General features: G+C 43.0%; 1 protein-coding gene across 50 annotated transcripts in view; it reads right to left on the bottom strand.

Annotated features, from left to right (window-relative positions):
• The window catches only part of Dennd1a (DENN domain containing 1A), a 488,046-nt gene that overhangs the window by 142,899 nt on the left and 317,627 nt on the right, over positions 1-27,520 (bottom strand). For 43 of the 50 annotated variants that reach the window (XR_015683115.1, XR_015683114.1, NM_001434229.1 and 40 more), the window contains one exon: positions 13,918-14,019. The exons of the other annotated variants lie outside the window; for them this stretch is intronic. Coding sequence is in view for 41 of the 43 variants with exons in the window: in NM_001434229.1 (NP_001421158.1) it covers positions 13,918-14,019 (102 nt within the window). In the remaining 2 variants the exon portion in view is untranslated. The remainder of the gene's footprint in view (positions 1-13,917; positions 14,020-27,520) is intronic. 50 annotated transcript variants of the gene reach the window in all.

The raw sequence follows: 27,520 nt of genomic DNA on the forward strand, positions 1-27,520 counted from the left end.
TGGTTAGTCTTGCTAGCTAGCTTGCTTTGGGGATCCCACCTCTATTACCTGCACCCTGAGATTACAAGTGGGCCACTAAATCCTCCTGGATTTTATGTGATCTTGTGGGATACGAACTCTGGTCCTTGTATTTGTGAAGCAAACTCTGTAAACTGCTGAACCATCTCCCTAACCCATACACCTTATGTTTGAACAGTCTCTTCTTGAACCTGTTTGGCCCCTAAGACTCAGGGATCCTCCTGTTTCTGCCTCACCAGCTCTGAAATTCTTGGTATGCTGTTGTTCCTAGATTCTTTTAAGTGGTTGTTGGGTATCTCAACTCAGGCCCCTGGTTTGCATGGTAAACACTTTACCACTAAGCCATTTCCTCAGCCCCCCTAGTTAATCTCTATGCCTTTGTTAGCTCTTGTCTCAAATTTGAAGCAGAAAGTCTTGGTATGTGATGGTAATTTCACAGCACTCTCTTTCCAGTGATAACTTCTGAAAGAACTATGGACTCCTCAAAAGAAAGAAACAGGAACTCCCTACTAGTTAGTTATCAATAGGGCAAGTGTTTCCATGTCCAGCATTGGATGAAGCCTTCAGAAACACTGGGTGAGGTAGGCACCATTATCCCTGCTACACAGATGAGGAAACTGAGACTCAAGGCAGAAACCAAAGTCAAGTCTGGGTCTGCTCCATTTCACAGCCTGTGCTAGCTAGTTAGCTTTCACTGCTGCCAGGGTTTCTTAGGAGAGCAAATTGCACTTGTCTACGACACTGGCTTACTTTCTTCCAGCCAACCTAATATATCTCCATTACTGCTTCCGCTCAGTCCCTGCTTTTCTATTACTTCCTTGAGAACATGGTTGGACCTTGACCTCAGTTGGGTTTAATTGCTTCTTCTGCATCCCATTTTTTTCCCCTCACAAAAACCTTGGTTCTCTGTGGGGGAGTGTAGAGCTATGCTTGTTATGCAGAGCTCTGTGTTGGTACAGGGGATGACCCTGGGGATCCTGATCTCTGTTCCTTCCTTCTCTCTTGACAACTCATGGGCTACATGTAAGTCAGAAAGTTAGAGGCAATGTCCTAATTCTAACTAGCCTTTTGTCAGACAAAAGGATCAATTTTCATTATGTGAATGCTTACTCTACTCTACATGCCATAATGGTTCTGGTTAGCATCCCATGATAAACTTTTAAATCCCTAGAAGGCTTTTCTTGGAGTAAAAAGTATAATTCAAAACCAAAACCAAGAGTCCTATTTTGCTAGTTAGTGCGCACTAACTAAGAAAGAAGATTCAGAAAGGGTCTATCATGCACTCACACACTCCAGCCTCTTGCCACTGAGAGAGACACATACAGAGGCTGAGGTGCTCACACTTTCCTACACTCCTGTAAGATCCACCTGCTCCAAGCCCCCTCTCCCTTTTTTTGGTTCAGAGTAAGTAAAATTGTCTTTGCTTTTTCTATAAAACAATTCTGCTTTAACATTAATTCATCGCATGTGTGCGCGCGGACACACACACACACACACACACACACACTGCAGCTAGGAAATCCTAACAACTATAGATTACAGGATCTGAGCTCAAAGTGACATATATTTATATTAATAAGTAGCCATTCAAAAAAAAAGATTATTTCTAACCAATATGTGCAAGCACATGCATGCTTTTGGGGGAATATTTCCAATGCAGGGCTCCCCCTAAAACTCCTGGCAGTCCAGGATTAAAGGTCAGATTTAAACCATCACCATGCTTCACAATGCAATCTGTGCAGTGCTGCGTAATGAAATGGTTCAGTAAAGGTGCTCATGGAAATTCTTTTAATTAGGTCCAAGGCTTTTCAGTTGTCAACATGAATAAACCAAGAAGATTTGCTTACAAACTGAACACACAAAATAAAAATGTAAGTTACCTTTGAAAAAAGCAGAGGTTCTTTCAAAAGGAAAGTTGGACACTTAAAAAAACAAAAAACAAAAACCCATAACCTCTATCACTTTCTAAAGTCATTCAACAACACACAGCCTAGGAAACAAGGATGTCTCATGATCCAGGATACTACTGCTGAGCCCTAAGGAAAAGTGATTAGAGGAAGGCTCAAGTTAATCATAACGAAAAATGTTTGTCCAAAGACTGATTAATTCCTTCAAAAGTAAAATTTGTCTTACAAGTTCACTGTAATGACTTCTCTATATAAGCCTTTCTCTGGCAGACCAGTGAACGTGCCACAGCAGTACCTGAAAACTAAGGGACACCTACTAAAAGCACACCCCGATTCACTCCCCGATTACTATCTGAGGCCCAAGGGTAGGCCTTGTATTGCAGGAGCATCCCTAAGGCATGCTTTTCAATGCTGTGTTGAGTTGACAAACCAAACCACACCTATCTGGGAATTTCTGTCATCAACTCACAGCAGATTCTAGAACTCAAAATGTACAAAATAGCACCATGAGAACATGGTGGCTTGCTCTGAGAAACTGGGGTGCACCTGCACTGGGCTCTGAGAAAAAAGGAAAATTCATTCCAATTACTACCATAGGTTCTCATTTAGATGGACACAAAGATGTTCAGAAATGTCATTGGCCTTGAGACTTAATGTAGAATGGATAGTGGAAATGAACAATGTTAGTATGCAAACAAACAAACAAAAACTATAAGTCAGTGCGTTTAAGTTAGGTGTAGGTGCATATCTTAGTTCCGGAACATAGGAGGCTCAGGTAGGAAAATGATTTTAATTCAAGAGTTAACAAGCAACTTGGGTAACGTAGCAAGTTTAAGGCCAGCTTGTACTACACAGCAAGACTGTCTCAGAACAAACCAACCAAACACCAATGCCTTGAATAGTCAACCAAATGTATGTTTAGTAAATATGTCAGTCTATTGATATACACTGTTGTTTAGACAGATGTGAGTTCAAATTCTGCCATGGCTGCTAGTTATTACCTATGCCTATAGGTGGATGCCTAACCTTTTTTCTTTTTCTTTTTTCTTTTAAATAACAAAGTGATAAAGTACTTTTACTTTTTTTTGATAGAATTTTTACACACATCAAATGTCAAGACTTTCAAAGCTCTTAGCACAGTGACAGGCACATACTAGGTGCCTAATAGATGGTGGCTTTCTTCTACATTAGCCCAACTCTATAGCATAAAAGTCATAGGTTCCCAATAAACATTTTCTAGGGCATCAATTACTGGTAGTTTCTGTCACTCATTATGCTGGGTTTAGAGGATTTATTTGTGACCCAAACTTGGTGTGTATTTGGGAGTTAATGAAGTGCTTGGTGTTTACCAAGATAAAAGGGGAGTCTGTCTCAGCAACAAGATTGGGCTAAAGGGCTATGGATTTCATACTTAGGGAGGCAGCCAGGCCAGATCCATGGTGGATCACATGAGTATATCCACACGGACTGAGATATATCCCAAGGGGATCTGGGCATCTCCACCTCCTCAGGGGAGGGAAAAAAAAAACAAAACAAAACAGGAAGCAGGGTGGGGGGTGGGAAGTGTGTATAATAGATGTGTTCACAGTGTCCCTGCTGTGATGAACAACTTGATCCACTTACAGTTCCAAACACATGATGCATAAAAGAGCTGACAGAAATTCAATTCTTGCAAAGAAAAGCATCTGCTCTCTAGTGGGAACGGCCAAATATTAAGCAGTTTTAAGGCAGGGCAAAGACCTGGAGGAGCGCACTTCATTATCTAGATAGCGTGAGCAGGGAAACGCAGAGCATTACAAACCAAGCAGAGGAACCCACATTCCAAGCATTAATTACCCAGAGTAAAATGATTCAAGTTAAATCTTTGTTACAACAAATATTAAACCCAGCTGTGTTTATGTCGCAGTTGTGAAAAAGAAGGAAAAAAAAAGAAATCCATGTACAATATCTGTGAGCTCTGCCAGTTAATTGAATTCGCTGGCAGCACTTCCTCCACGGCAAGCCAAACATCCTCAAAGATAAAATGCAGCTTTAAACAGACCTGGGGAGAACGGAGTCAAGAAATTTCAACCAATAAAACACAACTCTTTACTGGTATAAAAGTGAAGTAAAATTCAGTAATGAAAGGAAGGAAGTCTCTTAAATATTTACTGCGTTCCAAAGCTCAGCGTTGTGGTTTACTGCTGAGGGCTCTTCTGATGTCCCACAGTGCTCCTGCCCCAGAATCTTTAATGAAGCCCCATAAAGTCCTCAATTGTTGACAAATCATATACACACACTCTGGCCAAGGTGCACTGGATCAGGATGGCCCTTTGCTTCCTGCATGGAATGCACAAATGGAGTGGACACTGGTGGTAGGCAGCCCAGTGCAGAATGAAGACAATTCCTTAAGAGCAGACAGGGTGACACGGTTCGTGAAACTGTCCCCCAAACTCAAGTCCTGTATTAGTAGATGTGGGACAGAGGGAAGGAAGCTGAGAAACAGTGAAAAGCAGATCCCCTTAGTTTGTGATACACTATGGCATGGGACTCAGCATGTCACTGGATTCTTAGTTTGTTTCCCACTCCCCCCTGGAAGTCAAATGTGTGCTTATGATCACACTACTCTGGTCCTTCCCACGCGGCTCCTCTGGCTGTAGTGGACTGTGACCCCCCTTTCCAAGCTCATCATGGTCACAGATAGCACCAGCACTCAGCCCCACCTTCTGCTGGCAGGACTGCTGCTCCTGATTTGGTTTTAGGTCCCTGTATCCCCAACACACTGAGCACACACTCAAAAGCCTTTGAACAAATAAGGGGCGAAAACGTTCACTTTTTAATTTAGCCACAGAACTACCTACTGGAGATGCTTTGACTGAGAGGTCTGGGACTCCATGGACAGAGGCAGAGCTGCTGGTACAAAATAAAGGTGGGCAGGAGGGTCACAAGAGACAAGATGCCCCAAGGCACTTTTACTCCATGTAGAGAAAAAGGGGACACCATGGTAGGACTGTGAATCAGAGTGGTACTTGTGTGCTGGAGTATGCTATCATGGACAACATGAGGGTGGGCTGCAACCAGAGAAACAGGGACAAAATAAGCCATCCTGCTATCCACTAGTTCATCTAACCAACCAGCCTGTGACCTCATGGAGAAAAGGGGTGTCTTAATCATAAAATCTGGACCCAGTGAATGTCCCCCCCCAAATCAGTCAATGGTCCATCAGACAGTACTAACACATGCAAACACACCTAAAGGATCAGATCTGGAGGAGACACTAGCAGAGTAGGAGGCATCAGCAGTGGCAGCGTCCTGCTCCCTCTTTATAAAAGGGTAGAAAAGCTAGCAGAGACAAGAAGGCCAACTCATGAGTATGATCTGGGCAGCTGATCATATGAACTGAAATCAAGGGCCGTCTTACTCCAAAGTTACCCACTGCCTATGTTCATAAATCACAAGAAATGAGCTGGCCATAAAGCTCAATACTGGCATTTCTAAGGCCTCTTCTTTTAACTTCATTAAATCAAAACTTAAGGTAGGAGAATGGATGTATTTTGGATGGGCAGTCTAATGTGTTTTGACATTCTATGCATCTCACTAAGATCAAAGGACAGGTCGCTTCTTCACCCTACCAGCTGGCTCCTGGGGTGTTTGCTACAGTCATGCTCCCTCCTCCAGGCCCACTCTCTCTACAGCGTTCATGAATGGAATCTTATCTATCTTCTTGACTCTGGTTTCTTTTCACTCACTATAATTCATTTAGAGAGTCTCACATTGTCTTGTGAATCCTGACTTTGTTATATTTGTGACTTAACAATAAAGAATAAAGGCTACAACAGTATATCTACATTAACCCACAGTTAGGCAGTTACAAGTTACTGTGTGTCATGAGCAGCACTGCCACTTACACTCATTGAAAAGCCTATTGGATGCTTGCTTTTCTTTTTCTTAGATAAACAGGAAGGAGTGGAGCTGACTGGCATTGTGGTAGACCTTCGTTAACTTTCTAGAAAACCAGCTGTTTTTTTTTTTTTTTTTTTAAAGTGGCTATGCCATTTCCTACCCTCATGAGCTGTTGTAACAGCTCCAGGCAAGTCGTTTCATAACTCAGATGCTTCTGGTGCCGGCTCTAAGGAGACGGCTCAGTGGTTAAGAGCACTGGCTACTCTTGGAGAGGACCTATGTTTGATTTCTGGCATCTACATGGTGGCTCACACCTGTGTGTAACTTCAGTACTATGGGAATCAGCACTGTCTTCTGGCCTTTTAAGACACTATATGCGTATGTGCATAGACAGGTAAAGTATACAGATAAAAACAAATAAACCCAAAAATGATTAAAAAAAAAAATACTTGTGTTGGAGTTCCTGCTTGGATGGAAAAGTAACCTGGGACCTGGGAGCCCAGCAACCACACAGCTGAGAGGAAGCCTCCTCAGCAGAGGGGCTGCAGCCCCAGAGGGAGGACATTCATGGCTGAGCTGGAGTGCTGCAGTGTGATGACTCTAGCTTTGTTGCTCTTCTTCAGTGTTGCAGCTCCCAGGGGAGGGTATCCCCAGGTGAGCTGAGGTGCTCAGGGGCCTCAGACCCACTCTTCTTTGTTTCTTGGCTTCTTGAGATCAGAGAGTCACACAGGGCAGAAAAAGCTCATAAAAGATTTATTGGGAGGGACGAATCCAGAATTGGCGGCTCTGCTCCTGGGTGAAAACAGCGAAGAACTAAAGAGTGGGCAAGGCTTATATAGGATTTCTTAGGGGGTGGAGTTTTGCAGGGCAGAGATTTCCAGGGTGAGAATTGGTGGGACTTCAAGTCTTGAGTTTGGGGAGCTCAGGGATTGGTGGGTTTTCCTGTTATGAGATTAGCATAATCTGGAAATGGTCCTATTGAAGAGCCAGAGATATCACCTCTTTGTGACAGAAAGGTTGGAAACTCATGTTACAACAGTTAGAGAAGTCCGAGGGCGGAGCCTATCTGCTGGAGCTCCTTAGGCGGAGGCCTGGCCTCTTTCCTGCCTTAAAAGAGTTTACAAAGTTTACGAAGGGAGTCTACCAGTTGGTGTGACTAGTCAACAACATGTTGTGTCAACTCTTATAAAATTTTAAATTTATTGGTGTGTGTGTGTGTGTGTGTGTGTGTGTGTGTGTGTGTGTGTGTGTGTACACGCCGGTGCATACTTAAGGAGACAGAGTCTTACTGAGCAGCTCAGCTGGCCTGGAATTCACAGAGATCAGCCTGCACCACCACACCTGGACTATCTTGCTTTCTGAGATAGGATCTCTCTGGGACGTGGGACTTGCTGATCAGGCTATGCTGGCTGGGCAATGAGCCCTAGAGACCTCCCTCTATACCTCTTCATTGCTGGGATTCCTAGTATGAGCTGCTACATCTGTCTTTAATCCAACTAGGAGCTAGATTCAGGTTCTGATGCTTGTGTAGCAAGTATTTACCAACTGAGATGGCTCCCCCAGCTCCTACACAGTTTTTAAAGAAGCAAATACATGTTCACTATGACAATCAAGATTCAGAACAATGCCATTCTTTCACATTTCCTTTGGGCAACAAAGTCCTGAAAATCTCCTCATCTGATGTCTACCTTTAGCTGTGCTTATATCAGAATGTCTTATTAGATCCTTTCACAATCATAAAACACTGGTGATATCTATTTTGTTGGGTAAGAATCAGTTGCTTCTTTTTATTGATGGGTAGTATCCCATTTTATGAGCATGAACCTGCTTATGTGCTTGTCTGACAAAGGATATGTAAATCTTTGTAAAAAATCAGGGTAATTGTAAATAAAGCTGCTGAAAATATTCATGCACCCGTATGTGTATAAGTTTTTATTTTCTACAGTAGATACCTAGTAGTGTGTTTGGTCATATAGTAAATGTATGCATAAGATGTAGGGTTATAAGTTTCTATTTTACCATACACTGCTGTGGTATTGTTTTACTCTCCACCTAATGATGCTACACATTTTTTCACGTGCTTGTTGGCTAAATGAACACTGTTGTGATGTTTTTCTGGAGTCCTTTGTACACCTTAATTATTAAGACTCTCATATTACTGGGCCTTAGTGTTTCTTTGCATCCTTTGGGAAGCACCTTTTTCTTTCTTTGAAATCTGAACTTACATTTACTTACTTTGTGCGTGTGCTGTGGCAGAGGGTTGCACTTGTGTCACAATGTATGTGGAGGTTAGGGGACAACTTGCAGTTTCTTCTTCTCCCGTGTGGGTCTCTGAACAAACCCAGCTTTTAGGCTTGGCAACAATCTCTTTGATCTATTGAGCAAACTCTCCTGCCCCAAAGCCTTTTTCTTTATTAACAGACTCTCCGGGATGTTTTCTATGTCTGTAGTATGTCTACTTTGTTAAGTGCCCATGTTTGTAGGAGATAAGCATTTGCCATCCCCAGGTCTACTTCACAACCTTTCCCTTTATGATGCATGTCTTGGTGACCTAACTGAGAGATCTTTGCCTACTTCATATTCATGAATATTCTCTCATGTTTTCTTCTACTTGTTTTGTAGTTTCATTTTCTATCTTTCTACACATACTCTGTTTTGAGCTAATATTTGCATGAGGTAGAAGTCCAGGTTCCTCCATGATAACCAGTTGTTTTAGCGAATTTATTCTGGGGACAGAAAACTCAAACAAGACCAAGCCTGTACTCATGTGAAGGTTTAATTCTAATCTCTTCCTTTGAGTCTATGAGCTGGGTGTCCATCTCCACTGTCTTGGTTACTGTCACTGTGCCGTCCATCTTGCAGGCAGGTAATAGAGTATTGCGCCTCTAGCTTTCCTTTTCAACACTGTCTTCCCTGCACTAGTTCTTTAGCATATATGTATATATATACACATATATACATTTTAGAACTAGCTTGTCAAGCTTCCCCCAAAAAAGCCATCTGGAATTTGGGCTGGGATTATATTGACTCTATAGATCAATTTAGGCAAATTAACATCTTAAAAATATTGAGTAAAAAATATTGAGTCTTCCAATCCAAAACATGGAATATCTCTCCATTTATTTAGGTCTTTCAATTTTTTTCCTCAAATGTTATATAGCTTGCAGCATACAAATCTTACACTTTTTTTTTGTTAAATGTATTTTATTTTGTATGCTATTTTAAATGGCACTGTAAAAAAAATCTCATTTTCAATTGCTCATTTCAAGTATATAGGAATATATTTGAATTTTGTACAGTGACATTTTCCTGTATCCTTGCTAAAACCAGTTTTCAAACTCCTAAAGATTTTCCACATACAGGATCATGTTGTGTGAGCAATGGCCGTTTTACTTACTTCTTTGTGTATGTGTTGGTCAACGGTTGATATCCAATGTCTTCCTCACTCTGGGTCTTACTTCTTTTAAGTCAGGGTCTCTCACTTGACTAGGCTGTGCAGCCACTGGGCTCCAGGAATCTGCCTGTCACTGGCTTTCCCCTCAGCCCTGGGTTAACAATGCACTCCATGACACCTGGGCTTTATAAACATGGGTACTTGGGATCAGCCTTAGGGCCGCATTCTTGCACAGCGGTACTTTGCTAATTGACTCCCTACCCCTACCTAACCTTTTCTAACCTTCAGAGATTTTATTCCTTTAATTTTTTCTTGTCCTAGTTAGTTAGCTGGTCTGGGACTCTAGTGGAGAATGGGAAAAGGAGACATCCATTTGGGTGTCTACACTTCCGTTTCCCCACCAGGTATGACGTAAGTAGTATGTCTTTCCTAGGGTCTCTTCTCTTACCATGAGAATTCCTACTTGCTAAGAGCTTTCATATGAATGAGCACAGAATTTTTCCTAAAATTATATATTTTATGCAGCTTTCTTGATCTAGTTTCCTCTCCTAGTGTTTTCATTGAGCAGATCACTGAAACTGATTTCCAATGTGTATTAACTTGATCACTGTGTCTTATCATCATCTTATTTTACTGGACTCAATTTGTTAATATTTTGTTTTAAAATTTCACATCTTTATAAGGCATGTCAGTACATAGAGTCTTTTTTTTTTCTTTTTGGTTTGGTTTTATCTCAAGGTAATGCTGGCTTCATGAAATAAAATTGGGGGCTTTTTTTTTTAACCTCAATGTTTAGAAAAACTATGTATTTACCTTCAAATGTTTAATCACAAGTGCAATTTCTTTTAAAACAGAATAATGGCATTTACATTTTTTCTTTTCTTGAGTCACTTTACAATTTTGAGGGATTTTGTGGATTTCACCTAAATTGCCAAAATTATAGGCATAAAGATAGTCTTAATAACTTCATTCTTTTTTCTGTTTTAAAAATAAGCGTTTATTTTGGAATTTTGCAGATTATAGAAAGCTGTGAAGACAGTACAAAGAATGCCCATATCTGTCTCACTCAGTTCTCCCTGTGATGTCTCTTGTATGGTCACTGGAAGTCAGTTCATTGAAGGAAGCCAGGGGTGCGGTGTTGGTGCACTGCTCTGAGTTAAGCTCTCAGCCCCACTGCGATTCCTCTGTTTTTCCCCCTACTGTTCCTTTCCGTCTCAGGATCCACACTGTACTCTGCTGCCACACTTCTGTCTCCTCTGATATATTACTAGCTCCTCAGACTTTGTTTTTATCAGACTGACACACACTGATTATGCTATGTTGCAGAGTGTTCCAAAATTTGAGTATGTGTACTATTTTTCATAATTAGAATACATTTTAAAAACACCAGATATGAAGAATCTTTTCTATCATTGGGTTACAATGATAGCCACAAAACACCATTGTGATGTTAAACTGAACCCAAAACTTGGATGTTTATCCATGAAACTTATTATAGTTTTCTTTGCAAACCACATTTTATTTAATTTTTATATTTGTATTAGCACAATGGGTTTCATGATGACATTTTTATAGTTCTTATCATTCCTACCTATGGCCCTCCCCATCCATCCATCTACATGGCCCCTCTTGCCGGACCTCCCTTTGCGTTCATATTCATTCATCTTATTACCCTCTGGGCAAACTTTTTTTTTTTTTTTTTTTAAAAGCAGATTGCTCAAGCCTACATGTTAGTGTGAATGCTCTCCTGGAAAGAAGAGCACTCTCAGATATTTCTTGCCTTTTCTCTGTATGGAAGACTGGTTTCCTCTCCCCAACTCTCTTTTGATTAGTGACTACACAGTATATGTTTTTCCATTTGTTTACTTAAGACTTTTTATTTATTAATGTGGCATGTCTGTGGGAATGTATGTTTGTGAATGGGTACCCACAGTCCCTTGGAGCTGGAGTTTCAGGTGTTTATTAGCCACCTGATATGGGTGATGGTGCTAAGGTCCAAACCTGATTCATGATTGAGCAGCAAGCTCTCTTAACTGCTAAATCAGCTCCGATTCTTTCACTTTTTAATCTTAATCTTTATATTTAAAGAGGAACTCATGAGGTTGGGGAAATGGCTCAATAAGCAAGCGTGATGACGTAAGTGTGGTGTAGTTCCAACCTGGAGTGTCATTTGTAGGTTCATATTTAGAGGCCTAGCCTACACATCTGACTCAAGGCATGCTGTTTTGCTTTTCCAGTCATTGTGAAGAGTAACCCTCTGAAACTGTGAACCAGAATAAGATTTAACTCCATTAAGTTGATTCTGTCAGGAATTTTGCCACAGTAACAAGAAAAATATTCATAAAAGGCATGTTTAATGTTACTGTCAATAGCAAGTGAAACCCACCATCCTATTAATGCTTCTGTTTGTGTGTGATTTTTTTGTTTTTTGGTTTTTTTTTCTGAGTTTTTGAAAGGACTCTAGCCATCCTGAGCATGGCAGACATGGCTCTGGCAGGCCTTTCCATTCTCCCCCATCCCCCTGCCTTACTAAAAGATTACTAGATGGCATTCCTAAAGCTAGTCCCCCCAGTGTCTAGTCCTTATTTGGCTACTTCTCTTGAGGCTGATTACCAAGTCCAGCTATCAAAGTACTGAAGTCCAGTGATCAAAAGCCCCTCTTTGACTGCTCTAATTAGTATGTCCAATGACAATTAAGTACCTCACTCTAACATGGGGTTTCCCTTTTTACCTTTATAAACTGCCATGTGCCTAGACCACAGCTGTCTCTTGTCTATCCAGAGGCAGTCCTTTGTCCCTCTGGGACAAACATCCTTTTCCCTCTCCCTTGTTCCCTTTCCCTTCTTCGTTATCCTCTAACTTCTGTCTTTGTCTCTTATTCCTTGCCCTTTGTCCCTCTGGGGCAAATAAATCTCCTCTGTGGTGAAAACTTAAGTCTTGGGGTGTCTTGTGCCAAACTGGTACCTTCAGCTTCTCCATGTAGCCTTGGCTGTCCTGGAACTTACTCTGTAGAGCAGGCTGTCTTCTAATTCACAGAGAGCTGCCTGTCTTTGCTTCCTGAGTACTGAGATTAAAGGCATGTGCCACCGCCGCCCCCCCCCCCCCCCCCCGTGCTGATGTGTCTCTTTTATTTTTCCCTGTAAGTCACACTGTACACTCAGCATTGGTTTTATGAATCTGTCTTCTTTTTCCTCTGGTGGTTTATGAGTTCACAATATACATCTCTGACTTGATACCAGTCGCATACATACAACATCACAACAGTTTCTACAGAACATAAAAACCAGTGAAGCACACTCCCATGTTCTACTTTGTGAACCTGCTGCTGTGTACTTTACTTCTGTTTATGCAGTAACACACACTATATTTGCTATTATTTTTTTTCCCTTCAGAGCTGAGGACCGAACCCAGGGTCTTGCGCTTGACTAGGCAAGTGCTCTACCACTGAGCTAAATCTCTAACCCCATTTGCTATTATTTTAACTTTTTTTACTTGACATGTGTCTTACATTGACCTACACAGTTACTGTTTCTGGCAGTCTGCAGTCCTCTGTCATATATGCTTCTTATTATGTTAGTACTCAACTCCCAAGACCTTCCTTTGACATATCTTATAGCTCAGATCTGCTGACAAATATTTCAGTTTTTTTTTAATCTGAAAAAAATGCTTTAAAAAGTTTAACTTTATTTTTGAGAGCACACTTTTAGTGGACGGAAAGTACTTAGATTGAAAACTTGTCTTTTGATGAGTGGTGGTGGCACACAACTTTCATCCCAGCCCTGGGGAGGCAGAGGCAGGTGGATCTCTGAATTTGAGGTCTACAGAGAGAGTTCCAGGACAGCCAGGGATACACAGAGAATCAATCCCTGTTTTTTTTTGCTGTCATCAAACACCATGACAAAGGTAACCTGTAAATGACAGTTGGGCTGTGGTTCCGGAGAATTAAGTCTATTGTGGAGGAGTGAAGGCATGGGGCAGGCGGCTGGACAAGCAGCTGGGAGTGCACATCTTGTTTCACAAGTAGAAGGCAGAGACAGCCAACATGAAATGGTGCCAGTTTTTTTGAAACCTGCCTCAAGTAACATACTTCCTCCAGTCACACCTAATCCTTCCTTCAGGTCACCTAATCCTCTCAAACAGCCACCTAGTGGGGACCATGTATTCAAAAGCTGAGACTTATGAGGGACATTCCATACAAACTATCCCTTTCATTGAGCTTCCCAGAGCTCTTTCTTGGCTTTTCACTTTCATCAGAACGGTTGAAAACTGACTATAAACTCTTTACACTTAGTTCTGTCTTCCCCAACTTTTCTCACTTTCCAGGACCCCAACTGCATGTATGTCAGTCCTCTTGAGACTCCCTAAAAGTTAATGTTCCACCTTTGCTTTTTGTTGTTGTTGTTAAATATCAGATGAATGTTTCTACGTCTGCCAATGCACTTTCCTGGCATTTCTCTTTCAAGGTAGGAAACTGAGGCTGAGAGGGGAAAATAATTTACTCATGTTACTCCATCTTCACAGCCCCCTTGTTTCATTAAAAAGGCACCTTGAGGTTTGCCATCTTCAGGAAGTCCTACAGTGTAAGAAAAATTGTTAACATTGAGCAGTGTCCACCACTGTTACCCTGATGTACACTAGGCCCTGAACCACACTGTCTCCCAGCCCTAGAATTACAACATGAGCACTCAGGAGTCAGAACTCACACATAGTACCTACCACATCATTTGGGAGGCTCTGAAGGTCATCAAAAGGGGTTTCCAGGGTGTTGGTGTCCACATTCAAGATCACAACATCATCTAGGGCCATGTTTCTGACCTTCTGCAAGTAAAGAAAATCCAGAATCACTGGAACTGTCACCAGGACACAGGTTACTCCCTCTTGGCCTTCTTTAGGGAAGAACAGCACTGCTGGATAAAGGCTTACTCTGACAGCCTCAGGGATACATGGCTTATCTTTGTAGTTCTTTTAACTGCCATAAAAATTCTCTGATTTGCATGATCACTGCCCCTTCCCCCCTCGACAAATCTCAGGCGTGAAAGCCATTTTACAGAGGCTAGGTAACATACCCTGAGTCAAACAGCTAGAAAAATTCTGCTGTTATTTTATATGTATGTATGTATGTATGTATGTATGTATGTATGTATGTATGTATGTACACACACATACATATATGTATGTGCATGTATATATATATATGTGTATATATGAAAATTGTTGCTGACATTCTGATCCTAGCTTCTAGGCACCTAAATAAACATTTCAAGGATCTTCCTAGCAGGAGGATGGCTTATGCTTGTCAGAGACTTTTTAACAGTTCATAAAAAACATGTCATTGACAGCTGATGAAAACAACAACAACAACAACAACAACAACAACAAAACAACAACAACAAAACATGTCAAGAAACTGAATCCTAGAATCTTTCCATGTAATGGCCAGTGTCTCTTAAGTCCTGCTATAGATGTTTCCAGGAGCCTATGGATCATCTTCCAAGCATCTACTAGGTACTTTCCATTGGTGGAGAACCAGAGAGGTTCAACAAGGTGCTTGACTAATGTATTTCCTCTCTCTTCTGAAGCCCACCATTCTATTAACTGCTGCTTTACTTGAAGGGTGGGTGCAAATGAGAAGGTGTTAACAACAGCTGCCGAGCACTGTGTAGAGCTGTGACTTAGTGAGCACAAGCCCTGCTTGCAGAGGAGCACACTGAGACTCACTCCAGGACTGAGCAGCCTGATGCACCCCAGCAAGTTAAATCTTTGGGTTTATCATAAGGAAGTTACATGAAGGCCAACCACAATCAACTCTGCCGCTAAAGCCACACACATTTCAGAGCTCTGCTCCACTGGTGTTTTCTCTTCCATCAGGAGCTAGAAGGCGTGAAGTTACTACCCATTTCAGAGATAAGAAGGGGAGGCTTCACGAAGTGATGAAGCTTGTTTATGGGGGCACATCTAACAGAATGGCTTTATTGGAAAAACCACTATTAGGGAATAGATGTGCCCCTCACTTCCTACTAGTCCCCTCTAGGCACCTCTAGAACCTCTAGAACCTCTAGTGGTTCTCAACTTTCCTAGTGCTGTGATTCTTTAATATAGTCCTTCATGTTGTGGTGACCCCAACCATTTTTGTTGCTAGTTCATAACTGTAATTTTGCTATTGTTATGAATCTTAATATATGTTTTAAAGATAGAAGTTTGCCAAGGTGGCCATGACTTCCCACAGGAAGGTTCCCACAGGTTGAGAACCACTGTTGTAGGCTGTTGTGAACTACAGAGGTCATCTCTGTTCTGGGCTGGGCACTCGGGTCTTATACATGGCGGTTATTACCTTTTCATGTGTGTTGGCAGAGAGCTACAGCCTCTTGGTAGTGAAAGCGTGGCTCTTACTTTAAAAGGTGATGATTATCATCACAGGCAGGATCAGATCATAGATGAGAGACACCAGGCTGCAGGTACTGAGCTGGGGACCCCAGCATCTCTTGCCTTGCCTCATCTGACCCTCCCAATAGCTCCAAACAGAAGGGAAGAAGGCAATGGTCACTGGAGAGCAGTCCTGGGGCTGAAAGGTTCTGTGAGTGGGTGTTGAGAGTGGATCGGAATTGGGCCTTGTTTCTGTGTTCCCAGAGCTGCCCCAGCAGCACAGACCAGCCCTTGTGGGCTCTCTGAGGCTGGGCTGGAACAGGCTTTTGATTTCCTTCCACTCCTGGCTGGAGGACTTGCCGGTTAAGCTGTGTGGAGTGTTTACTTTTTCAACAATAGCAGCAGGCAGAAGAAGAGGAAAAACCCTGGCCTCCTTTCTTGACTTAGCAGGCCAGGGTCCCCTTAGTAACCGGATTGTCCCCAGCACTGGGCTCCAGGCAGGAGCTGGGTTGGCAGTTTCCTCTCATGGGACAATGCTGCCCTGCCGGTGGCAAGGCCTCTTCTAAAGGAGCTGGCATGGGCTCAAGGGGCTTCCTGAAGCTCAGAGTTCCCAAGGAAAGAATCACAGGCAGCTTAGCTAGAGGGTGCTCTCCCCTGAAAGGCTGTGGGTGGGAGTGCTGGTGGAGAAGGATGGCTCCTGAGTGTTAGCTCACTTCTCTTCAACATCATGCTGGAGAGAGCCTATTATCTTCAAGGCTCAGAGACTAAGCAAATTGCCTGATGCCACATAGCTAGGGAGGGCAGCAGACCTGGGTATGGAAAAGAGTCTAACTCTAACTCTATCTGAAGAGACTAGATCCATGGATCCAGAATTCTGGGATTCATACTGAGCACCTCTGCAGGTGGTCAGTCACAGTTGACTCTCTCTGGGCCTTTCTTTCTCTTGTGCAAAACCAGACTTGCCTTTTGTAATATAAAAATTACATTTACCTACTATTCAGAAAGCCAAGGCTTACCATTTAGAGCCATTACTCTAAATTATTTCCTTTTGTGTTTCCTTCTTTCCTACCTCTGCTCTAAATCCTTTGCACTTCCCCCACCCCTTGGTTTTCCACATTGATTACAGCATAAGCAATGCTCCGCTTCATTAAAAGCGAAGTGACAATTACTAATTGCTCCAGAGTGTTCTGCTACATGGAAACAAACTCAACCAAGGCCACTTGGCTGAACATTACCTCCAGTGTTTAAGACATTAATATATATCACATGGTCATGAAGTCTGAAGGCTGGAAGCTCTGTGCTTCAGGACAGATTCCTAGAAGTGGATTTTAGTTCCCATTCCTTAAGAAGTGTCCCTGGTGAATTCAACTTGGAGAGATATCTTTTCTTCCAATTATTTTAAAGCCATTTTACCCACAGCTTGTGTTTCCTACTCTAAGTGAAGAAAAATCAGCAAAGACACGAGCAGATGTCAAAATAGTCCTCCAAAAATCCTTCCCAATTAGAACACTTAGAGTACCGCAGCACACCGAGACAGCTCGCCGGTAGCTTGTCCCACCAACACATTCCCTCTCTTTTTAGTTACAGCATATGCCAAGGCTCCTGCCAGCTGCAAACCCTTCCCCCACCAACTCCATAGGCTTCTTCTCAGAACGGGAAGAAGGGGAAAGAAAACAACAAAAAAAAAACCCCAAACAACATTGATATACATTGTCCAAATGACATTTTTTTAATCCAGAAACACTGCACCCCATCAATATTATTCTTAAATAATAAAATAAAATATTAAGATTTCTTTCTTCTGTGCTTTTGTCACAGTCTTAGCTTGATCCAGGCAAGGGACAACTTAAGAGTAGCCGAGAGGACACCAATTTTCTAAATGTCACCTCTAGCTGATCCAAACCATATGGGATATGTATCTTTAAGCACTGCACTGGATAGGACATCACGAATCCTTCAGGTTCCCAGTTGGGAAGAGAACAGGACAATACTAGCAGTGTCCTCATTGTGCTGTTCAGTTTTATGCCAACTTAACACAAGCTAGAGTCACTGAAGAGGAGGGAACCTTAATCAAGTAATGCTTTCTTGCTGGGTGACGGTAGTGGCAGTGACACACGACTTTAATCCCAACACTCAGGAAGCAGAGACAGGTGGATCTCTGTGAGTTTGATACCAGCCTGGGCTGCAGAGCAAGTTCTAGGACAGCTAAGGCCATACAAAAAACCCTGTCTCTAAAACCAACCAACCAACCAACCAACCCCAGAAACCAAACCAAACCAAACCAAACATGCCCTTTGTAAGATCAGGCTTCAGGCAAGCCTGTGGGTGTTTTCTTATTTAGTGACTGATGGAGGAGGGCCCAGTCCATTGTGGGTGGTACCACTGCTGGGCTGCTCATCCTGAGTGCCATAAGATAGCAGGCTGAGCAAGCCATGAGAAACAAGCCAGTAAGCACCACCCTTCCACAGCTTCTGCATCAGCTCCTGCCTCCAGGTTCCTGCCTTGCTTGAGTTCCTGTCCTGACTTCTTCTAATAGTGGACTATGATCTAGAAATGTAAGCTGAATAAACTCTTCTTTATCCAACTTACTTTTTGGCCATGGTGTTTTGTTGCAGCAACAGTAATCTTGATTAAGAAACTCATTGTGGTATTTAGAGGTGCTGATGTATGGTAGGGTTTCTTCACGATTTCCAGAACTTGTTGGCTCTGGGCTCAGGCACTCTGAGAGCCCGTTGCATAGTGTGGTTATTAGAACCCAGCTTCCCACAATCAGAACATCATGCAAACCCAGGTTTACCTGTAATAGTACTTACTCAATGATCCTCTGCCCTGTCTCTAGGTTTCCTATTTTAATTTCTACACCAATATTTGGCCCACAGCAGACAATTCTTAAAAGGGCGAGTGAATAAATGAGTGAAGGTGGGGGATGGGAGAGAGAGAAGGAGCAGAACGCACAGGTGAGCAGCACGGATTCCACATCTAGCCTGTTGAGTTACACAGCTACATCAACCTGAGCAAGTCAGTCTTCCCTGGCCTGTTTTTCTTTCTTCTGGGTTCACATAAAGACACTATCCTATCAGCTTGCTATGAGTATTAAATGGGTTAACATTTAAAAAGTATTTAGTGGATGGCACACAAGAACTGCAAGGTAAGTGTTTGTTAAGTTAAAAACTAATGTTCTTTTTTGGGGTGATAGGAATGTGCCAAATCTTTATTGTGGTGGTGGCTTCAAAACTATTAAAATTAATTGAAACATTGCTTTAAATGGATGGGTTGTTGACATGAACTATACCTCAGTGTAGTTGGTAAACTCATCAGAATGATATTCAGAAGAGAGAATAAACTCACAGCAGCCCTGGAAAGGCAGGGGTGGGTGTATGATTGTGAATGGTACTCAGGACAAGGAGGCACTTCCCAAGGCCACCCTGAGCCCTTTACGTCAATGTGAGAGCTTTAAAAAAAACGTTTGCGTCTTGTGTTCTCTTAGGGCATGTGTTCCCTAATGCCTGGGGAGGGGACCGGGCAGCTGATGAAATGGCAGGACTCACAGCAAGGCCATATCAAATTAAGAGGAAATGATGATTCTTCACAGAATGGAGAGATGTAAAACGTGGCATGTAGTAATCCTGGCATAGGAAGCCAACTGACCGCAAGTTGAGTTGCAGGGCCCAGCTATAATCAAGTCAGCCTCTTCTGACTGACTGCAAACAACGGAGTGTTCCTGCACCAGGATGGAGGTGTTGGGGGTCACTGTGGGGAATCTTTTCTGTTATTCTTATACCAGGACCTCCCCTGTGGCAGGACCCTACCTCACTGGTCTGCAGTGTCTAGCACAGAGTCCGACACAGGAACATATTCCTTAGCTGGGGAAAGAGCAGACCAGCTGTGACTCACTCCACTCTACTGGGAGTCCAGACTTGCAGCAGATGTCAATGCGAACCCACTGTAAGCAAACTGGAGTCTGCTCCAGGAAGTGCGATGGGAATAACAATGATGATGGCAATGATAACAACCATGTAAAATTACCATGATTAATTAGCACAGGATGAATTCACGGTGGACAAGGACAGCAGGCATTAACTCAGGAACAAAGATGGCAGGCCTTAGAATTGGACCACTTCATCCAAGTCTTGCCTTAGTTTTGTGACTTCCAGCAAGTTCTCCTGAGCTGCTGTTTTCTCATCTACAAAGTGGCGATAAGGCTGCCCAGCTGTGTTGTGGCTTAGTGCAGCAGTGTGTAAGGAGCTCAGCACCAAGTCTGACTGTACTAAGGGCCAGCACATGAGCCACTGCTTCAGAAAGTCTCTACTTGTGATTCGACAGGATGCCAGTAAGGGGTTACAGTTCTGAGCAAACAGAGTAAAGCATATGTTCTGAGGAAGGCAGACACTAGGCAGATTCTACTGTCATGATTTTATGCTATTAATATTAAGACTCCCAGCAGCCTGTTGTTTTCCTGGTTCTGGCTCATGTCTGAGGCTACACTGAATCTGAAGTCCAGTTCAGGTTCCATGCTGTGGGCAAGTTTCTTAGCCCTTGTATCTGCTGAACTGGCTGCTCAATGAAGAAGTAACAGCGAGGACAGTGGTTACCAGTAGACTGGAGGAGGCTGGGTAGAGCTGCATAGAAAGGGCTGCTGGCACTAGAGCTTCCAGGGACTAAGCCACTACCTAAAGACTATACATGGACTGACCCTGGACTCTGACCTCATAGGTAGCAATGAATATCCTAGTAAGAGCACCAGGGGAAGGGGAAGCCCTGGGTCCTGGTAAGACTGAACCCCCAGTGAACTAGACTGGTGGGGGGAGGGCGGCAATGGGGGGAGGGTGGGGAGAGGAAACACCCATAAAGAAGTGGAGGGGGAGGGATTAGGGGGATGTTTGCCCGGAAACCGGGAAAGGGAATAACATTCGAAATGTAAATAAGAAATACTCAATAAAAAAAAAAAAAAAAAAAAAAAAGAAGAAAGGGCTGCTGGCATTGTAATGCCATCTCTGCATCTGGATGCTCACCATATACTTAGGACAAGTATACTTTGCCCTTGAAATCTCATACATTAGCAAAAATCTCATATATCAGCTTATTTGAAAATTAAATGAGTAAGTATGTATTACAATACTAAGGATAGTGACTGGTGTATAATTAGCACTACTTATAAAAACTATTCTTGCTATAAAAATAAAAAAAATTCTATTAAAAATTTCATAGATAGTATACAATGCTGTCAGAAAACATGTAGGCAAAGACAGATACCTATAGGGTACAACTACTTCTTTAGGCTGTCCTGCCTTCCTTTAGAGATGCAAAGCAGAGACTGACTGGGGTTCCACTGAGACACTTTCATGTTCCCCAGACAGCCTGGCAGGAGGCAGCAGAAGGATGGAGGGAGGAGCAGCAGCAAGAACAAGAGAGGCTGGTCTGGATCTCAGGGGCCCAGGAGAAGCTTTTTGAAAATGGTTGAGTCCCATGTTTTTAATCTGTAACATAGATTCTTGCTACATATGACGATAAGAGCATTTTAAAAAGAACAAATATGTATTTTGTGCCTGTATAGTCAGTCATGAGCAGAGTCATTTTGGACATCTACTTTGCACAGGAACCCTATGGCAGCACCAAAGAGCCCAACATGGGATAACTGGGGGGGTGGGGGAGGTGTGCAGGATGAAACTTGTTTTTTTCTTTTTTATCTTGTTTACTATTATTGTTGCTATTGTATGTATGCCATGGGTCAGCATATGGAGGCCAACCATGGAGAGTTAGCTCTTTCCTTCTGCCATGTGGACTGCAGGGATTGAACTCAGAACCTCAGGCTTGCACAGCAAGTGCTTTTACCCACCAACATCTCTCTGGCTCCTGACACGCTACCCCCCTTTTGTTGTTGTTGTTGTTGTTGTTGTTGTTGTTTGTTTGTTTTTTTGAGCTCTATGTAGGCTTGGCTATACAGGAATTCACTCTGTAGGCAAGGCTAACTTCAAATTCAGAGATCCAGTGCCTCTGTCTGGAGTGCTGGCATTAAAGGCATGTGCTATCACCATCCAGAAGCACAGTTTTGCTGGAACTCGTATCCTCATAACTATGCCCATTATGGCTCACTAGTCCATCCCTTTGGGAAAGGGTAACCGACTTGTCTCCTGACTCAGCTAAGATGCCCACTCAAGTCAGACTCTCAACAGTGTTTTGTTTCCTAATTCCAAAGGTAGAGGGTATAGTTAAAATAAACCCCAAATGACATCTCAATAGTTGTTATCAAAAGTTTATACTAAGTGACTATCCCTGGGCTTATGTAGTCATTTCTCCTGTTAACTGTATGCCTGGGGTTACAGAACCTCAAGGTCACAGCAAATCTCGAGGGGCTGGCAAGTGACAGAAGCTGCTATGCATTCTTTATGCATCACCTCTACCTGACATCCACAGCAGCACAATGATATCCACTCGTTGCGGCCTCCTGATGCCCAACCCTTTGTGTATATCATCTTAATCTCGGATAACCTTATATGACAAAGATGGGTACTGAGGAGTAAAGACAATAGCTCAGAAGCATGGGGGGGGGTTCAGCTTTGAACACAGGTGAACTGCATTACCCCTATTTACTTTGACACAATTGTTTCTTCTGACAAATATAATAGATCTCAAGAGAATTTTCTCTGGAATATCATACCCACTTGATAGATGAGAAAACCAAGGGTAAAGAGATGAAATAGTATGCCTGTGTTGTTAGAACTGATGTGTGTCAGAGAAAGAACATGAACATGGTTGCAGTGTTCTTTGTACTACCCGGCACACATAAAATATAGCCAAATGCATGCGCATACATATGAGCACATAACAAAGAACAGCTTGGGGAGCTGGTGGCCTCCTAGAAGGAAAGCAAAGACATAAGAGGGAAGAGGCAAGTATAGATGGGAAGAGGAGAGGCAAATGGGAACCTAAGCTCTTTATTCTTCCTAAAATCTTGGGTACAAACAGAGGAAAAGTGACACCTTTCCTCCCTCTCTCTGCCCCAGAGGTCAACAAGCTGCCAAGCAGTTGATAAACGTGGTAGTTTTGCTTTGGAGCCCGGAGTCACTGATGGGCTCCTTCCTGCCCCACAAAATTAAAATCTAAGTCCACAGCTCAGAGAGCCTTAAGAACCCACTGCAATTTCCCAGCATGCTTTAAATAGAAACAGAAGCTTGGCAGGAGAGGGAAGTGGAGCACACACTCTCAGGTCAGGGCCACCCCACTCACAGGGTAGTGAGCACTGATGCTCATTAACACAGCTAGAGACCTCATCTCAGACCAGCGGAGGGGCTGCTCTCTGCAGTGGGGCCTCTTCTGAGTGGCCACTCACATTGGTTAGTCATTCAACAAGAGCTGTTGGGCTGTAAGGACCCAGGGACAATTATACCATGATCTCTGAACTCTAGAGGCTGCTGGCCTCCCTGTGCTGTGATGGATCCTAGGAAAACCCTGACATGGAGTAGACCTTGCCTCACTAGAATATCCACAAGTACCTGGAGCCTGTCTGAGTGGCTGGAAAGCCTCAAGGTTGGTGTTTCAGCTTTTCACTTGCTACCTCTAGGCAAGGCACACAGCTCTGGTTTCCCCTCTCTGTGGCCTGGGAATCAAGACTGGGGGAATCGGCCCAATGCACAGGTTCACTCCATAGAAAGCCAGTTCAATATTGACAGGCTTTCCCCTCTTTAAGCTGAGTTCTGCCATTTCTCCTTAAGTCACAGTCTTCAAGTCCATCCCAACTTAGCCTACATCCAATGGAGTGTAGGGTGAGACCTCCATACCCTTTACTCCACCACTGCTGGAAACTCCGTGTTTCCCTGTGTAAGAGTCAAGGAATTGATATTCTTTATTCTCTTTTTCTGTTGTTGGGACTGGGGAAGAGGGTATTTAGTGAGACAACCTGGCTCCTTCCAGCTTCCATATTACTCCCTGCTTTTCTAGGAACTCTTCCTATAACAAGGTATAGTCTCTAACTCTGCAGTCAAGAATAAGGGCCAATAGGTTCAAGGATACTTGTCATGGTGTTCTTCATGTGCTAGCCCCTTAAAATTATGCTTTTAGCCTACCTTTTCCATACAGACCTGTACCTAGAAAATGGCTTAAGAGCTTTATAGAGCCTGGGGCCCTTTATTAGGAAATGACACAGCTGGTGCTGAGCACACACTGAGGACAGGAGCTGGGTCATACATATCTTTTGTGGCCACCATAGATAGGTTGCTAAATAGTTAAGTGTACCTTAAATTAAGATTAGTATAATTTCTGCCTTTGCATGTTAAAACATTTCAGAGTAGTAACCTGGGTCAAATCCTAGTCTTTCACTGTGTGACTTTGGACAAGCTACACAACTCCTCTGTGCCTAAACTTTATCACCTGGAAAACAGAGCTATCATTACCAGAACAGACTTGTTAGGAAAATGACATAGTTAGTTTGTAATGTATATATCTGCTATTTCATAACAGTACCTGTCCAATTTGAAACAATGAGGCATGGATTTAGGAGCTTCACCAGGAGTGTAAGAGGATATGGACCCCCTAATCCTAAAATGGTTTGGGGCCTCCCTCCCATAAAACAAGGCCTCACTCCTTCTACACAACTGCCACTGGCCATCATTCATTCATCACTAAGCACAGCAAACCCTAACTCCCATCTCCACCTGCCTTTTATTTGAAATGTCAATTTTTAAAGAGTGGAGAGGTTGGAGACCCAATTTAACAAGCATGCTGAAACATTGTTTATTGCCCCCATAAACATGGCTTAGTGAGAATTACGGACTTAATCAGAGGGAATTGATCTCCCATGAAAAGGAGCCCTTGGAATTTAAGAAACACCACCTTCATCATGAAAATCTCTTAACTTTGCAAACAAACTATAGGTGGCCTTAAATATGTGGGTAGTTAAGGGATGGCCAGTGCTGTGATCTGTCTTGTATAGGAGCCTCTGAACCCCGAAGGTCCATAGCACTTTGAAGATGTAAGAAAAATAGCTGGAAATCCATATCAGGAGACACGGCTCGAAAAATACAACAAAGTTCTGCTGAGTGGGAAGGAGGACTTCTCTGGATGTCAAGGGCTGACAAGAGAGGGTCCAGCACCATGACAAGGCTGTGTAATACAGAGCTGGGCTGACCGAGGCCACCTCACCTCCTGAGGAAGTATGTGGCAACAGAGAAGGTTTAGGGATCTGTTTTCTGGAGGAAAGGAACTCTGTAAAATCAAAAGGATGCTGCATGGCTTTTGTAGAGATTGTTTTCCCTATAAAACAACCAATTCCAAAGGATGAGGTTCTGGGAGCCCCAATTTCCTAGAATGAGAATTTATTAGTGCTGCTCTGATCACTAGGAAAGGTTTTCATAAGACATCCACCTTGTACAGAATGTATCAGTCTGGCTGCCAGAGGCAGGAAAGGCAGCAGATATAAAATTTTATTATTTCAATGCCCCAGTAGCAGCCAGGAGGACTTAATGAAATTGCCAAGATTTACAATCTGAAACAGCTATTGCACAGACAGATATGGTTAGGGGAGCTGTGCCCTCTGACCTTTCAACCCTTTGATCCTCTCACGGCAGGTGGCCTGAAGCCCCTCCTGGGCATCTCCGTCTCTTCCGACACTGTTGATCCTTGACATGCAATAAGCCTGAGTCTACACAGGTGACTCACGTGCTGATCACCAGCAGCTGCTGCTAATGGAGCACTCGCCCCAAGGTGGGAGAAGAGGTGGATAGGCAGGGTCCAGTTGTGCTGAAATCATGTCCCATGGTCACTGCTCAGCAATGGGTAATGACTATCATTTCCAGAAACTGTCCTTAAAAGTGAAACTCTGCCCTCCTGCAATCCCCCTACCCCCGAACACAACAACTCACCTATTAAACCATAAATCTAAAAACAGAAAGGAAAAAAAAAGGGGGAAAAAAACCCCAACCCTTAAGTCCTAAATGTATCTCTTAGAACTTCCCCCAAAACCATGTGCAGCAAATTTATACCAACGAAAATCAAAACAATTTTTGGAAACCTAAAATTGACTGTTTTCAGTTCCATGAAATTTCATTTAAAAAACCCCATATGCCAAAATGTCCAAATTCTCTTATTTTTAAAAATTGGGATGACTTCCAAAAATCATAGCGTTTCTCTCCCTCTCTCTCTCCCTCTCTCTCTCTCTCTCTCTCTCTCTCTTCCTCCCTCCCTTCCTCTTTCCCTCCCTCCTCTTTAAAGCTAGGGATGGGTAGTGCAAGAATGCACTTATCAAGTTTCATAATTTAATTCATGTGGTCAGTACAAAATATTGTGAGGTACACACTGAAGAGGACCCTTCTCACCACTGGCTGCTGGGCACTGGGGTTTGGCATGACCTGGAGAGGCATCCACGAGCTTTGGTCTGGTCTTTTTAGTTTCTTTCAGGTACTGGTTTATGGAGCAAAACATTTTATCAGGAAATACTATGGCGGTGTTGGTGGTTTCCAACAAGACTTAATAGTACCACACTTAAGGTCTCAAGCTAATGCCCAGTTTTTGTACAAACACAAGGTGATGTCCAAAGCTTTTCCCGCCAAGGCCTATGCTTAGTTAAAGTATAGCCTAAACCTTTTTGTTCAACTTTAGACTAATCTTGAGCTTAACTGAGAACCAAACAATAGGGAAAAAGAGGTTTACCACTCCAGTTTTATTCACTGTATTTGTTTACCACAGATAATGGTTTATGGAGAAAGTGGTTAACAAGAAGTAGGTGAGGTGTAGTTACTCATCACAGCTGGGCCACTTGGTACAAACTATTAAAATTACTCAATAATACTATTTGCCATTGAGGGACAGCTTGCTCATGTACCCCAGAGTTAATGGTCACTCTTTGGGTACATGCCTGCATTAAGCTGATGCGGATCTGAAGGTGCACAACGGTACAAGTGACCTGTACCAGTTACAGAGACAGTATTGGACCTGGGACTCAAATATGACTCAACTACTACTCCAAAAGCCACAGTCCATCCACATTATTCTCAACAAAAGCAAAACACAAGCCAAAGACACATAGTAATTTGCGCAGAAAATGACAGATTTCAGCTTGCTTACACACTGCCCTGGCCCATTTAAATGCCTTCCGAATCAATTATTTTAGGTCATTAAGAGGAAGTTTAATTTGGTTGACAAACACCCCTACTGTGGTGACCTCACATATCAACAGTAAATGCCTGATGGTCACAAATTCGTACCATGAGCTGCTGAGCATGGTGTTAAACAGAACCACATGTGCCCAGATCCCAAGTGGGATTTGCCTAGGCCAAGGGAGTCTCTCTTCAATCATCACTGCCATCGAAACACTCCCATCAGGCTTTACCCCAATCACCCCAAGGATTTTATGAAAAGAAGTCCCCAGACCCATGGGGCTGGCCTCAGTTAAAAGTCTCTAAGTGAATGTCAACTCAGGAAAGTTAATCACTGTAAAACAGAGGATAGAAAAGAGGGCAAAGATTGTCTTGGGGAAGATGAGTTCCTTAATTCTTTCAAGAAGGAATTCCAGTCCACGGCTAGGAAGTACTGGTAGTCATTTCCATTTGTTTGCACCTATCATGTGCTAGATGTGGTGAGCATGCATTTTGCCATCTTAACACAGCCAGAGGCCCTTCTAAGGCAGTGACCAGGCAGCTGAAGCATGGTGCACATTAGTAGATCTAAACTTCGCCTATTTGTTTCCGAGAGGCAGCTCCAAAGAGGCCGGGATTAAAAGCATTTTCACTTAGGGGACAGACTGTGAGATGACTCATGCCTTTCCCCTGTTAATCTGATTCCTATTTTACACAAGAACCTGGTTAGAAGGCTCTTGTCCTGGAAGAGAGTTGGACTCAGGTCTGCAGGGCTCTTTCCACTCTGTCCTGCTCCCGCAGCCTACTTCTTATCTTCATCTGAGGAGAACTTGATTCATTTAAGCATCTCTTTGGAAAGGGTTTATTAACTCAGAGATTCCTCTGAA

Source organism: Rattus norvegicus, chromosome 3 (genome assembly GCF_021556685.1).
Source record: "Rattus norvegicus strain SHRSP/BbbUtx chromosome 3, alternate assembly SHRSP_T2T, whole genome shotgun sequence".
Taxonomy (NCBI): domain Eukaryota; kingdom Metazoa; phylum Chordata; class Mammalia; order Rodentia; family Muridae; genus Rattus; species Rattus norvegicus.